General features: G+C 42.0%; 2 protein-coding genes across 2 annotated transcripts; one reads left to right on the forward strand and one right to left on the reverse strand.

The window, feature by feature from the left end:
* Nucleotides 1-781: 781 nt before the first annotated feature.
* On the reverse strand, nucleotides 782-4668 carry ubiad1 (UbiA prenyltransferase domain containing 1). The gene is made up of 3 exons (XM_084014880.1): nucleotides 4494-4668; nucleotides 2974-3587; nucleotides 782-1753 (listed from the first exon to the last, which is right to left on the reverse strand). Exons 2-3 carry the CDS (start codon nucleotides 3533-3535, stop codon nucleotides 1266-1268), a joined length of 1050 nt encoding a protein of 349 aa, XP_083871006.1. The 5' UTR covers nucleotides 3536-3587; nucleotides 4494-4668; the 3' UTR covers nucleotides 782-1265.
* A 2086-nt stretch (nucleotides 4669-6754) lies between these two features.
* Nucleotides 6755-14980, forward strand: mmp23ba (matrix metallopeptidase 23ba). Its single transcript, XM_084016229.1, has 8 exons — nucleotides 6755-7220; nucleotides 10392-10528; nucleotides 10954-11093; nucleotides 11572-11739; nucleotides 11850-12014; nucleotides 12816-12926; nucleotides 13853-13979; nucleotides 14583-14980. Exons 1-8 carry the CDS (start codon nucleotides 7086-7088, stop codon nucleotides 14755-14757), a joined length of 1158 nt encoding a protein of 385 aa, XP_083872355.1. The 5' UTR covers nucleotides 6755-7085; the 3' UTR covers nucleotides 14758-14980.
* Nucleotides 14981-15216: the final 236 nt, after the last annotated feature.

A 15216-nucleotide genomic window follows, 5' to 3' on the forward strand; every position in this document is an offset into this window, starting at 1 on the left:
GGACACACTGTACATATTTCATGCAAAGTAATACAATATTGCATCAAAATGACATGGAGAAATGTAATGTCATGTTTGATAATGAACGGGGTTCTGAGCTTTCTGCACTTTAGTTTTGAAATAACTTTGTTCAGAAAGTGTTCTATGTTTGAGATGACATGGACTCTATATTGTAAAAAGAGTCAGAAACAAGTTAAAATGTTCTAATGAAAAGTTGTGCTCCAGTTGTGATACAAAGCCTAATAAAATTAAACAAATGTATATAATTACAAGAATTGGCTTATTTATACACATTTTGATTTTTGAAGACACAAACTTACTTAATCAGACCTAGCAGCTGAACTAATTGTTCTGACCCCACAAATACACCATTCATCAGAAATTACAGTTTTTAACAGTTCCTGTGCATGTTGGTTTAATGGTTTTGCAATACCGCCCCCTGCTGACAAATATAATGCTACACAAATTTTTTACACTTTTTGAATGCATTTCTTTTTCAAAATGAGTTACTTAATTTGTATTCTATTTGATTCTTGAGTTGTTCATATCAAATTAAACATCTATTGGTTCAAACAATTGGATTGACTTAAAATGAATTTGATTCAGGAAAAACAAAATTATTTCCGCTCTGTAACTCATAATTGATCTGACAGTCATTTAACTGCCACATTTGAATAGTGATATTTTCAAATAAATTATCCAAAGACTTTGTCATTGAACCAATATTTGTCATCAAAATGCAATCAGAAGGCATTCTGATCCAAAATGAACACATGGGAGATCAGCTTCAGTAAGATTTATTACAATCCAATGAAATCACTATTTGGCTCTTCAAAGAAAAAGAAACCCAATTAACAATTAACCAGAATGAAGCGTGCAGAGTATGATGTTAAGCATATACAAATAATTGATAATTGATGCTTTCAGGTATCAGTGTTGTGTTGTGTCTTGAAGAAGAACAATTATGGCAACTGTAGGTTTACCATCAGTCCCAGATGGTGAAAATGTTGCGTACCTCTACATAATGAGTCCAACACTTCTTAATTGTACCTACACATTACAGCTGACTTAATACTGAAAAAATACACACGATTATGCCTTCAGTGTCACAGAGGAGGACCAAAACTAAATCTCCATTCAACATATAAATATGACAATAAATTAAAGCCAGTGAAAGCCCTCAGAGAGCTTTGAACAAATACAAAGAGGTACTTAAACTAGTCTGTATTAAAACAACACAATTTGAAATATCAAATCTAATTTATTCACAGTGATGGCAAGCTGCCAGGAGGTGCCAGAATTATCCCAAATACGTAGAACAGTCCCATGAGGAGGTTGAGCTTGGCCGTCTTCTGAGGGATCTTGGCATAGTATCGGCTGCGGAACTGCTTCTCCAGGGGGAAAGCCATGGGCAGCGTGAGTAGAGGCAGCGCCATGCTGATGGTGTAACGGGTGGCGAGGATGCAGAAGAGCACGTAGGGGACAAAAAGCAACAGGTTGTAGAGGACGTAGGACAGCGTTGGGCCTACTAGGATGGCCAGGGTGACGATGCCCGCCTGCTTGTCAGAGTCCATGTCTCTGGTGTTGTTGCTGTGAAGGATGGCTTCTGTGTTGAGGGCCAGGGGCACCGCGTACACCAGCGGCAGCACTGACAGATAACCGACCTGCACCGCGTGGGAAAACATGACCGCCAGTGGGCCGAAGGTGATGAGGATCACCACGTCTCCCAGGGCGACGTACTTGAGGCCAATACCTGGGGAAAACAGTAAACAGAAGTCACCTTTAACCTTTTGAATGGTGGTTGTTGATAAAGTGCCATCACATCCTGAAAGTACAGAGCAATAGCAACTTCTTTCACCATTTTATTAGTATTAGATGAGTCTCTAGATGAGTAGCCTAATATTGGTGTTTGTTTTCTCTACTGCCATCTGTGTCTCTCCACTTCTTAAAATTGCTGTCCAGGCATCGGAATCTGCTGGGTGGTGTGATTAGGAGGCTGTGGGTGAGAATTTGTCACTTTGCTCATGTTTGTGGGTCAGTGTTGTGAGTGAATGGTTGAGTGGATGTTTCTTTCTGAATCCTGTTCATGCACTTGGTATTTCGGTAGTTTTTTCCTTATAATTATTGTTATGGGTTTTCGGGAATTGTGACAGATTTCCAGAGACCCATGATTATGAGTTCAGGGACTCCAAAGACACGAGATAAAAAAATAATAATAATAAAATCTGTAGGACAGTGGTACCCTTACTTATATCAAACTTAATAAACAGTGGATCCTATACGTCCCATCATGCATCAAATATAATTGAATTGCGCCTGGTCTTTCCAACTCTACACCTCCGGGTTAGAATGCAGGATTTTGGATCTTTGTAGCCTCAAAGCCGAGGCTGAGATAACCCCAAATATATAATTGAGGTTATTTTCTCAGACTCGACCAAGCTCCTTCAGGGTCACTGACAACTATGCAACTGTTTTCACAGGATGTGTAGCACAAGCCACGACAGCTAAAACAGACCCTTTATGTATATAGGTGACAGCAGAGTTCCCATATTACTTTTTTTTATCTGCACAAATAAAACATTTTTGAGAAGAAAATACACCAGAACATTAACTTGCCTGAAGAGCATTATTAAGAGCACACATTAGTGTCATGTTTGAAAAATACACAGGCTGCCTTACAGATGACTGAAGTCCAGTTAGCCAGTTTGGCATTTAAACACAACGGGAACAGTCGATTTGGACTTCAGCCTCTGCCAAATGTAGAGTACGTAATAATATTTACTCAATTACTAAACCCAAACTAATTGCATGGATAAGTAACTGAGACACTTGTTTTTATTTTATTTTTATTTTTTTTAAACTGTCCATTCAACTGCAGTGAGTAAAGCCTTCAAAAAAAATCTGTAGTTATCTGCGTTTGTGTGTGTGTGTGTGTGTGTGTGTGTGTGTGTGTTAGTGTGTGTGTGTACTCACCCCCAGTGTATAAAAAAGAGCTGGACAGTCCCCCGAAGTAAATAAGGGCTAGGTGCTCCAGTCTAAGTGTAGATAGGAAATAGAGCAGAGTGGCACACAAGCACCCCAAAGAATATAACAATGCTCCAAACATAACAACATCCTGTGGTGCCAAGATTTCATCCACAAGAGTCCTATCGTCACTCTTCTTGTGGTCAATCCCTTTGGAGAAGTCATAGTAGGTGTTAACAAGGTTGCCTGCCCCATGGACTACAAGGACCGTCACCGCGCACACCATCAGGATGACCAAGTCCACGGAGCCGTCCAGTTTGTACGCCAAGGCGCTGCCGAGGGCCACCGGTGTGAGAGAGGCACTGAAGCTCCACGGTCTCAGTGCTAGCACATAGGCTGCACACTTGTGCCTCACATCTGAAGCGACACGGACCATCCTCGATGTGTGGTTATTGCCTGGAGGATGACTGGCCAAGTTACTCAGACCAGTCTGCCATTGTTGGCCATTGTGACCATTTGATCCAGCCAGTACATATGTTTCTGCCCTGCTTCCTTTCTGCTCTTTGCCCATTCTTCTGCAAGGGGTCTAGAGTACCAGCAACGTTCTCAAATGTCTGGTGTTCCTGTAGCAGTAAGAGCATAAAAAAATCAATTACAAGACATTTGTACCAGTGCTCTGAAACAAAATAGTAGCATAGGTTGTAATCAATGGCTTGTTAACTTAAAGAGAGAGAGAGAGATGTCCTGATCTAAAGTGTGTTCATTGAGGAGCTTATAAAAGCAATAAAAAGGGTGAGATGATATTTATATTTCCCACACTAAAAAACATAAACGGATGTATTATGTTTACCTTTTCAAAGACACGTAGCCCCAATGGGAAAAAAAAAAAAAAAACATGCCACACCTACCCCTATTGCATATTTTGGAACCTTCCTAAAATGTTATATTTTTATGAAGTTACTTGTTTCTTTTCTCTTCTTCTTTTTTTGCTTTGTTTTTTTGTTTTTGTTTTTTTTACATAAACGGACAATTTAAGACCTTTCCAGGATTTGCAGGCTCCCTCTTCAACGTACGATACGTTTACATTTTACAAAGTTCATTTTCTTTTATCAGATATTGTTACAGCAGCAGATCTGTTCATTAAGAGCTCTCCGCAGGCCTACTTGGTAGACCGAGAATCAATTTTAGTTACTATGTAAGAAAACGACCGTAACCTTAAGGGAAAGTTAACGTCCGGCCAATTTCACGTCAAAGTAAAGTGGCTGCTGTTGTGTAGTTGTTTGGTTTGCCAGCACACGTGGCATTAAGTTAAATTCCAGTCACACTCAAGTGCTGGAGAAACGTAGTTACTTTCGGGAGAAACACAATTGCCACCTAGATAAGGGCACCGTACCCCGGAGGGGCTAACAACCTCAGGCTAACAGCAAGCTAACTACTGAGATTATGGGATTAAAGCTAACCGGCTAGCCACCGAGCTAACGTCTCTATGAGGGGACAGAGAAGAGGAAATGTCTGACAGCAGCTCTTACCTGTTACGTCTTCAACATCCGACACAAACTGTGCTTCTCTGCACTTAAAAACATACTTCTGTGCCCACTGAGCCTGGTGCTGCGGAAGCTAGTTACATACTTTACGTGTCAACTTCGAGTGTAATTGACTGGTTGGCATCTATAAACCGTTCTGCAACTGACAGGCGCCATTTCCTCCTCCTGGGGTGCAACTTCGCGCAGAGGTCGAAGAAACCGCTTCTGAAACAATGGTTCCGACTAGCCTCTCATTCCTACAAACGAATTGCTGCAACACGAAATATAGTGTTAATATTCCGTTTAGAGCGAGAAGTCAAATGCTAAACCTTAATCGATTAGAATGGTTATTCTGCAGATTATTAAAATATAAAAAATACCGCATACATAAAGTTTTTCCTTCAGTCTGCCAGAAATCCCCTTAGAAAGATCATGGATTGGGTTAAAAAAACCCTAAAGGCAAACTTCTCCCATGTCAACACATTCTCACAACTATGTTGCAAATAACACAGCTTGGTCAGTGCTTTATACAGAAGATCAACATTTTGAATTATTAATTCTGTCTTCAAATCATTAAATATAGCCTATAACATGACAGGTTTTTATGTGAAGTGTGAAAGTCTCTATAGGTCATAGTTCATATGTTCATATTTTATTGCCTTGTTTCCACCCATCCATATTCTCTGTGAACCACTTTTCATTTATCAGTAGAGGTGGTTAGCGACTGGTTCACAAAGAGGCAATCATTAAATTGTGTAACAGAAGTAAAGTAATTTAACCACGCTGTTGCAATATTGTGTTCGGAGAGTTGAAACAAACGTTGTCGCTCAAATCACGTTTCCAAGGATTTCATCACAAAGACTGCAACACCGTGTCTTGGCTGCCATAAATTAACTTGTGGGGATACTACTGTTAAGGAGGATGGGACATTTTGATTTGTTATGGATAGGAAAACAATTTTTTGTCAAAGATAGCTGAATTACACTTGCATGTCCCTGAGGCCGAGCCAATGAGTCAGAAGACCAGAATCCTGGGAACGACATACTGATATAAGTGTGCTTTTCACAGAACATTTGCTTTAAAAAATATCTATTGATAATTTACTGTAAGCATAAGTTAAGCATTAGACCTTAGAGACATGGTTTGATCTTGAATTCAATCATTTATCTAAAAAGGGAAGCTCAAGAAAGATTGCACCTACAAGCAGCAAATTATCTCACACACTGAAATCCATTCTGACAATATGTGAATATACTGAAGCCTAGGCTCTTTATGGGTTTCTTATTGTGGTACAGAAAGAAAACTGAGTAGACTGTGACAAGAAAACTGTTTTCAAATTAGAAATTGGGGGCATGTTAAAGGTTGAGTAGGTCATTTGGAACGCAACGCCAAAATGAAAAAGTCCTGCTCCCGGGATCGGCAGAGTGCAATCAGGAAGTAAGCATTGACAAACAGGCAGGACGTCCAATTATTTTCTCCGGCCTGACTTTTTTGATTGGACGGGCTTTTTCCTGCCATGGCCACAGATTACCTTTTTTTTTTTACGTCAGAGCATTTAATGTATATAACAGGAAGTATTTGTGAATAGAATCACCTACCCTGCCTTTATTAAATTGAACTCATGGGACATATCAGGAGTTCCTAAACTGAACCGAACCTTAGCATACAAATAATAATCACATCTTTGTACGTTTTACCCAAAAATATAACATATTTTATTCAGTTGAATTACCATTCTGAAATAACACATAGCACATTTTCACCAAGCCATCAGTATGCCTACAGTCAGGGCAGTTGCTAGGAATTCTGGGCCCCTGAAAGAATATCGGTGTGGGCCCCTCTACCCATTCATTGCCACCTACTGGGGGCTGTGTGTGGGCCCTAGCGGGCTGTGGGCCCTTAGAATTGTCATCACCTTTCCCCCCTATACGATGGCGCTGCTACAGTCCAACCTGCAGAAAAACTCATGTAGAAGTATAAGTGTACAAGGATTCAAGATTATTTGATTGTTGATCACACAAAACATATTTTGATGATTATTGGGAAAATATAGTATATCACAATCATTCTGGACAGGATAATAGTGACATGAACGTTTCATATCGCCACATGATAGTCAAGAGTGATGTTTTCCTGTCTGGATGCCACAACGGGATAAGACAAATACTAGACTCTTTTTTTTCTCCGAGTAGAATTACATAATCTCAGAAAGTTCCGTTCAAAAAACCATCTGATTCCGCTTTAACAGAACTCCAGTGGTTGCAGCGAGTGGTTTGATTGGCAGAGCTCGTTTGGTTTTCATTAGATCGTCTCGACACTGACCCCCTGCCCCATCTACAGTAATATGAAACCGGAGCTCTGGCAGGCGCACTGTGCGGAAGAGTGCCGAACGATGCAGTCTGCACTGCGCTTTCTGCCCGCTCCGCAGGTTTGACTGCGCTGCCGCACACAGCACCAGAAGCTACCCGCGTAGTAACGCACCGCAGCAACGCGCCATGGCTAACAAGTAGTGTCCACGGGAATAGATGGTAAACCTGCGTAGTCTTCGCTGAGGGATTCTTTGTTCTTTCCCCCCTCTGGAGGTGTGATATCGCAGCCATGGTGTGCTGTCAGACTCCCAGAAGTTTACGCAGCGGCGAGTGGGGCTTCGCTGCTCCGCTGGCTGCCGCGCTGCTCACTCTTCTGTTCGCAGGGATGCACCAGACCGCAGCGTTTCCCTCCTGGAGGTCAGAGGTATGCTGTCACCACTTACGCGATATATGTAACACCTGTGGCTGCAACTGTGAACTGCGATATATTGTCTGGTTTGTAATTTTAAAATAGCGTTAAAAAAAAGTTGTTTATATTATCATTAAAAACAAAATTACACCAAACTCCATTCAACTTTCAGCGAATTAACATTGTTCCTAGGTTTCTGGGAAGCTACACACGACGAATGCTATGCTTTGGAATTCTTTTTAATGATTAAAAAACACTTTTTAATTCGGCGTACAGATAATTACACGAGGCAGCACCTATTTCAAACAGTAGTTAAAACCTTTCTCATTAGCCTTAATAATTCAGCTCCTACTCACTATCTTGCAGTACCTAATACAGTAGAATGCAAACTGGGAAGTTTAAATGATATGGAAATAAAGTGCATACAGATTATTAACCTTAAATGGGTTGTACACACTGTGTAGTAAATTTGACAGTCAGTTATAAAAATCTAACATTTTCTTTTAGTGAGGTCTGATCTTCAATAGAGAACGGCAGGTCAGGACTAGAATGAACAGAGTTTTTTCAAAGTAGCCAAGGCATCATTCAAACTCATTTTCTTTCACTGTTAGAATGCGGATGAATACTGTAATTAGAGATTGGATCCCTGTACAGTAAAATCATCAGTGAATTTGATGAAGGTGTTCCTCCAGACTGCCACCCACCCAGAGCCTCGGGGATAGCTTTATGTCATTTCCTTTACCACACACTCTCATTATGTGTCAATCAAGAAGACTGCTGCTGTGGATTATGTAACCTCCTAGCTTCTTAGGCTACCAGAATGAATTACAGCATAAGTAAAAGACACATCAGAGTCTAAATGAATCAAAGCTTTTTCATGTGTTTTTCTTTTATTTGTACTCAAAAATAATGCACTATATAATTCAAAATATACATAAAACACAATGTGTGTTTATATTACTATGTCTTATTAATTAACACTGTTTTCTATTGATATAGACAATCAACTTTGTATACCTGCAATCTGCTGTGTTTGCTTGGCATTTGACTTTTTCGAATAATATACATAAAATAACTGAACAGAAACTAAGGATGAAAATCCTAATCCTAGTTTACGGTCTGATGGACTGAGGGTAAACTCTTCCAGACTCCCCTCCAGGATCCTCTGGGATTTGTCCTTAGTTGTTTTGCCCTGCGAGTCAGACCTCACCACTGGCTTCTAGTCCAGCACATTTACATCGGCCCTCGTAGTTTATTTATTTAGTTTTAATCTCACACTTTGGCACTCTATTTGTGCCAAAGTGTGAGATTAGTTTTGCAGTGAATATAACAAGACACGACAGTGAGCGAACTACACCAGCCTTACTGCATTAAACACCTCATAAATCCCAGAGCACAAGCCTCAAGTGTGTTAGCCGGGTTCGGAAAAGCAACCGTCGTATCAAGCAAGGACCGGTACAGATAACGCAATACAGACACGTTATATTTAACATCAGAGCAAGAGAGGTCGTCGAGTTCACCAGCAGTGTGGGACAGTCTGCCAGATTGCCTGCCCCTCACTATTCACTATTTTGGTAAGGAAATGAAGGAAGTACTGCATGTGTTTGTCTTGACTGGGCGAAGCAGGAACAGGAACTAGAAGATAGGATGTACAGAGTAAAGGGAGTCTCTTTGATGTTTGCTATCCATCTCCAGTACTTTCTATTATTATTATTCAGGTCAACCATAGACCAAATTTTCTTCCTAATTCTATATTTTAATAATTTTTCTGGATCATAGTATAAAATGATTGTATACGCCAGTGGTATACAGGGTGGTGCCAAATATCACAGGGGGGGGCACCAGGATTTGTCAGTTCTGAGGTTGTTAAAATTAGATTTGCACGTGTATAACGTAATTCACAATGACACACTTACTGGATACAAAAATCTGTCCATAACTATTTAAAAGAAATATATGTATTTTTTGTCCTCATTCAAAAGTAGTAGGCAGTAGGCGACATTAACAAAATAAAAAATTCAGTTAGGACTACATTGAGTTATGAGTTGATAAATCTGACGCGTCATATTCATTAAATTATATATTTTTTAAATGATATAGATATATTTTTAAAGGACTCATTTAATACAGTCAATAACTTGATTTAAACTGAGGAATTTGTTTGTGAATCTGTCATTTATTGTTTGATGATGTCAGAAAATGGGGCGGGGTCTCAGATTTTCTTATACAAGTCGGTGGGGTGGTAAGGAAAAAAGGTGGATCAAGTGTCAACGCGGCTTTTCTGGCCTGTCCGTCTTGACACTGGTGACGTGCTGCTCATACAAAGGAGGAGGCAGGTGTCAGCAAAGTCTTCAACATCATCAGATTTTCTTTACACACACAAAAACTGTATTCAAATGACTGCCAAAAACATTTGGGGCTCGCACGCGAGACGCTCACACATCTGAAAGTCCGGGGCTGAACTTCCGTCCCAGAACATCCCTGATGGCAGCAGTTGTGGGCTCCAGACAGCCTACACTTACACCTCCACACACCTGGCCAAACGCTGTGTAAAGAAAGTGTGTTTGTTGGATTGTCTGCTTTGGAAGAACTTCAGATTCTTCAGTTTCCAACACTATTAGCTTGAAGCATATTGAGGCCTTTAAATGTATCTTGGCAGTGGTTTTTAATTTTGATGCAGTCTCCTTAAATTCTTCTTAAATGCATCGGTTAGGCCAGGAAGCCTTCCTGCTCTCAAGCACAGAATGGCTCTTTGGGTCAGATTTACAGCCCGACTTCAAGTGTTGGAAAGTGGATATATTACTTAAGCCCATCTCCGTAAAAATGTACAGTTTTTATCAACTGATGTGATCACTATTATAAAAAATTTGCAGCCAAGGAAGACCACAACTTAACTTCAGTCCCAGGATATTTATAAAAGCACTTAAATGCAAAACATCCATAGACGGCCTTTCAAAGCTATAAAATAATTGCATGTGTGATGATGTGGCCCATCCCAAAAGGACATCAGTCACAGAAAAGGCTACATTCCAAAAGGCTACATTCCAAACATAAATATTTTATGTCCGATACATATTTCAAGCCCCAGAAAGGCTTGAAATATGCATCCATGCAATGCAATCCATAACTATTTCAACCTTGCACTTTAATATGAGGTGATTAATTAAAGGTTTTTCTTTGTCCAAGGAAGAAGCTTACACCACTGTGCTGCTCTTTGGGATCCGCAAAGAGGCCCGGTCGCAGGTGCTCCACCTCTCCAGGAACAAGCGCTACACCCTCACCCCGGAGCAGCTCAAATGGGACAAGTTCAAACTAACATACAAGTATTGGTTTGAGTTTGTTCCTCTACTCAACACAACAGCAAAGTACAGTTGTAGAAGATTGAGGGAAAACAACTGATAGAGTTACTGAAAGATATTTTTCAGTTAGAGTTGGCATTAGCAAACGTTGTTGGTGTGGGTTAGCGGCAGAAATGTAGTTCCCGAATGAGTATAATATATCTTCATGTCTTTCATATTGACAGTGGATGTTACCAACGGATCACTACATGATCCTTATTAAAAGTGTCCAGATCAGTCTAACCCGAGGCGAGATATAACACAATATCAAGTAATGGAGCTGTACTTGTAGTGCTTGTGGGAATTCTGTCTGAACAGTAGCCATTGTGTTTTGGCAGCTTCCTCTGCTGTAGAAGAATGTGTGCAGAGACCAGTAATAACTCCATAACGCTGTCGTTTCTTCTGAGCAGGTTGCTCTCCTTCCCTACAAACTTGATAAATGCCAGCGACACGCGCCGAGGCATCGCCAAGGCTTTTGGCATGTGGAGCGACGTCTCGCCGTTCAGCTTCAGAGAGGTGCCAGCTGACCAAGAAGCAGACATGAAGATCGGTGGGTACTCTGCATGTGGCTGCGTCAATCCCCAACAGATGTTCCTTGGCTCCGAGCTCCAGACTTCTGCTTCGTCGTTACGGTTTCCTCTCTCCGTGCTGTCGTCGCAGAAATGTCCTCGCCGGCCAACGTCTTAAATCACACTACTGCGACTATATCGCCAAGCTTATATTCACCATGATTCATATTTCTAAACGAAAAACACAAACACTTAACAGCTTCCATACATGTCAGCGTACTGCGAAGCAGTCTAAATTATGCCTTATCCGTCCCTTTGGGTGAAAATTACAGTTCTGAATAAATTCTCAGTGAATGTGAGAGGGATTGCTGTCTTCCTGCGTGGTGAAGGCTGAAGGAAAAGCTCTGTCTTTTGTAATCCATCATCCCCCTGCTGTTGTCTACGCAGAGCAGAAATAATGGAGTGAGGGTTTCCCTCCTCGGCCCTGAGGTATGTCTCTCTCTGTCTCTGTCTTGGCAGGCTTCTACCCCATCAACCACACAGACTGTCTGCAGTCCTACTTGCACCATTGTTTCGACGGCATCACAGGAGAATTGGCTCACGCGTTCTTCCCGCCAACTGGCGAGATCCACTTCGACGACCACGAATACTGGATTCTGGGAAACATGCGCTTTAGCTGGAAGAAAGGCACGTGTCTTTAGCATTTTTGTGCTTATATATAACCCGTGAGTTGATGGAAGGCTCACGGAGTGCACGGCACCTGGAAGAGAAAATAATCAACGGTATCTGTGTTGCAGGGGTTTGGCTGACGGATCTTGTCCATGTGGCAACTCATGAAATTGGCCACGTCCTGGGACTCATGCATTCCATGGACCCTAAAGCTATAATGCACCTGAATGCAACCCTGACAGGACGCAAGCTAATCACACAGGATGACGTGGGTGGTGTGCACCGTCTCTACGGTACGTTCACAACTTCTTACTTTTACCACCAGGACACTAATTGCTAATCTCTTCTTTTTGGGCTTTGGCAATTGTTGACACACCCGACAACGCTGTCATTCACTCAGGACACAAGATGCCAAGAAGGAGTTAATCGAAAGCAAATGGACTTATTTGGTCTTGAAGGCATTTTGCAACCACGTAGATTAATAGCAAATGTCCTTAAGACCCAAAGAAGTAAATCCAGTTGTCAAGCTGGGATCAAACTACATCATTAGCCAGATGGCCCAACGAAAAATCCTTTTCTGTCATAGTGTGGAAGACAACTGGCGCAGCATCTGAGATGCTGCTTGCAGCAAATTGACAACTTCTACAACGGGTTCCATGATGTTGCCGTTTGACAGGCCAAAGAGAAAGAGGAATGATGGCACTACCTTCCTGATTGCAACATCTTTAAGTCATGAAAGAGGACAAGCTATGATTGTCTCTCGACCAAGTCGGGGCAAGAATTTAAGTGATGGCCTCATCTGACCATCTCTAAAGGCAATCATATTGTGCATTAGGGGAGCGACCTCTTGTGAAGAACCAGGTCTAAAAAACCTAGAAATATCCTTTCCCAGAAGGAACCAGAATGTAGACCACGGTTCATCTTTGACACTGGACGTGGCATTAATGAATGTCGTATAAACTCCTCATGAGTCATCTTTAGCGTGTATTATAGTGAGTCATTTTCATTGGAACAAAAAGCAGATCGGAGATCCAGATACTGCTGACTTTGTCTGATCCTCCTCCGACTAACTCCATTTCCCCCTTCTCCTCCAGGATGTTTGGACCGGTTATTTATCTGTCCGTCCTGGGCTCGGAAGGGCTATTGCGACAGCAAGCGTAAGCTGATGCAGAAGCACTGCCCCTCCAGCTGTGATTTCTGTTATGGTAAGACACAGCGGCAGCAGCAGCAGCAGTCCAGGGGAAAAAAATAAAACATCAATTGAGCAGCGCAAGAAGCTGCTGTGAACCGTTTGCCAATGGAGCAACGGGAGACAACAGGTCCAGCCATGCAGCGCAGCGACGGGGGTTTTCAAGAATCTGATTTTGAGGGGAGTTTACACTTGCCACTGGAGGAGATCGTGTTTTTAGTTCTGGAGAATTCCAGCGTCCTCTGGGAGGAAATGTGTGTTTTAGCCCAGAACACAAACAGAGCAAAGCAGGTGTCTGTTGATTGTATTGATGATTGAACACATCAGCGATTCTGACAGCCTAAGCCACTTTAGGTTTATTGCAGGACACACTGGTGCACAGGTCCCCTCTTGCACAACAGGAAATGGCTCTTCTAAACCATCACAGCCCATAGATTGTTGTGGCTTTTGAGATTTTTGTCAGCAACAAGGGACAGTGTGGGGAGAGGCAAGAGGATACGATTCCTGGCTCGCGGTAATCTGTTCCTCATTGTTGATTGGGAGACGTTGTACGGCTGTGGAAAATTCCTGAGTGACTCCAAACCGCTGGAATTTCAGACTGTGGCTTGAGGGTTAGAGACACACAAGGTCAATTTGGATTTTTGCGGCATTAACGAGAGCAACTGTTTTTTAAGCAGATTTCGAGTTGATCACAAGGCGGATTGTTGTGTTTGTGTTTGTCAGAAACCAGATGGGAGAGATTATATTGATAAGGCAGCCGTGGTGTCGGCAGGTCAGGGGTGAAAAGCGTAATAAGTGACTGATCTGATTAGGTTTGTTTCACAAATTTTGACGGTAATCGGCAAAATGTTTTTGTATTTCTTCTTTCACTTTTAAGTTCTGATCTTTGTTTGTCTTATTTCGGAGCATCACCTATAACTGTTTCCTTCCGATCCTCTTCAGAATTTCCTTTCCCCACTGTGGCTCCTACCCAGACCCCCCTGAGGACCAAGCACAAGCTGGTCGTTGAGGGCAAGAAGCTCACTTTTCGTTGTGGGAAGAAAATAGCATCAAAGAAAGGCAAAGTATAGTGAGTATTGCCCTCTAAGGGACTGTTCCTTTTTTATTTTAAGACCCACCGGAGGGATTTTCGGACCTCTGGACCTCGGACCCCCCCCCCATATGTGTTATATCACAAATATAGAGTGACGAATGGTCAGTTATTAATATTTCACATCAATAACATCGTGTGACGAACATCTGCTCCAGTCTCAAAAACTCGCAAAAAAGCCGACTGTGTGAATGCTTAAGTTCATAGTCGTATAATATGACCGCCCCGTCATAAGAGCACTACTAGATCTGACTGATTAAATTCATGTGATAACTGCTGATAGTGGTAGTTACCGCCCCATGTACCGAGGCTCCCTGCAGCGGTCCTGGGTTCGAATCCGCCCTGCAGCCCATTTTAAAGCATGTCGTCCCTCTCTCTCACCCCTGCGTGTTTTATACACTATATACTACTATACCCCCCAGACTACATATTGTTGCTCCTCAACAAAGAATATTAAGACACCCCCCCCCCCCATTTTGCTCCAGTGGTCCATTCCATAAATACTGAACGGTCCCTAACCACAGAGACGCTACAGCCTGATTTCACTGATCAGCGTCTAATGCATGACTCCTGTTTTTCCAGCTGGTACAAGGATGGGGAGCTGCTGGAGTTCTCTCACCCCAACTACATCTCCTTGAAAGATGACCACATCACCATCGTGGCCAACGCCATCAACGAAGGCACATACACCTGCATCGTGAAGAAAAAGGACAAAGTTCTCACAAACTACTCATGGAGAGTGCGTGTGCGCTTCTGAAGTTCCTCTGCGCACGCACACACGGTCACAAGACCTCATTCATTAGGGCACATATTTCTTTTTAAAAAACTGTTTTGTTTTCTCCCTGTATCTGCCACAAACAGCTGTCTATCGTTGATTGTCACTGTGTAAATGCGTTTTAATATGTGCAAATAATAAAAGTTCCGTGACGAGTAGAATTCTAGCCAGAATAACACCCGTCCGTGAAGAGATGTTAATGACAGACGTTGTGGTTTCCCATTATGTTTGGTGATGAAAGATCCTTTAAGTGCTTCTCGGCTCTTTGGAACAATAACATCTCTGGGTTCATCTGGATGTTTTTTTAAAGCTATTGCTGTTAAGGAGGTAATGGTTCAAGGCCACCCCTGGGTGCCCCCCCAAAAAAAGGGAACTAATTAGATGTCACTCTAGTTTAAGTCCAACGGTATTAGCCGTGTTGGAGTATACATGATAATCTTC

This window comes from Eutrigla gurnardus, assembly GCF_963514095.1.
Source record: "Eutrigla gurnardus genome assembly, chromosome: 8".
NCBI classification, from domain to species: domain Eukaryota; kingdom Metazoa; phylum Chordata; class Actinopteri; order Perciformes; family Triglidae; genus Eutrigla; species Eutrigla gurnardus.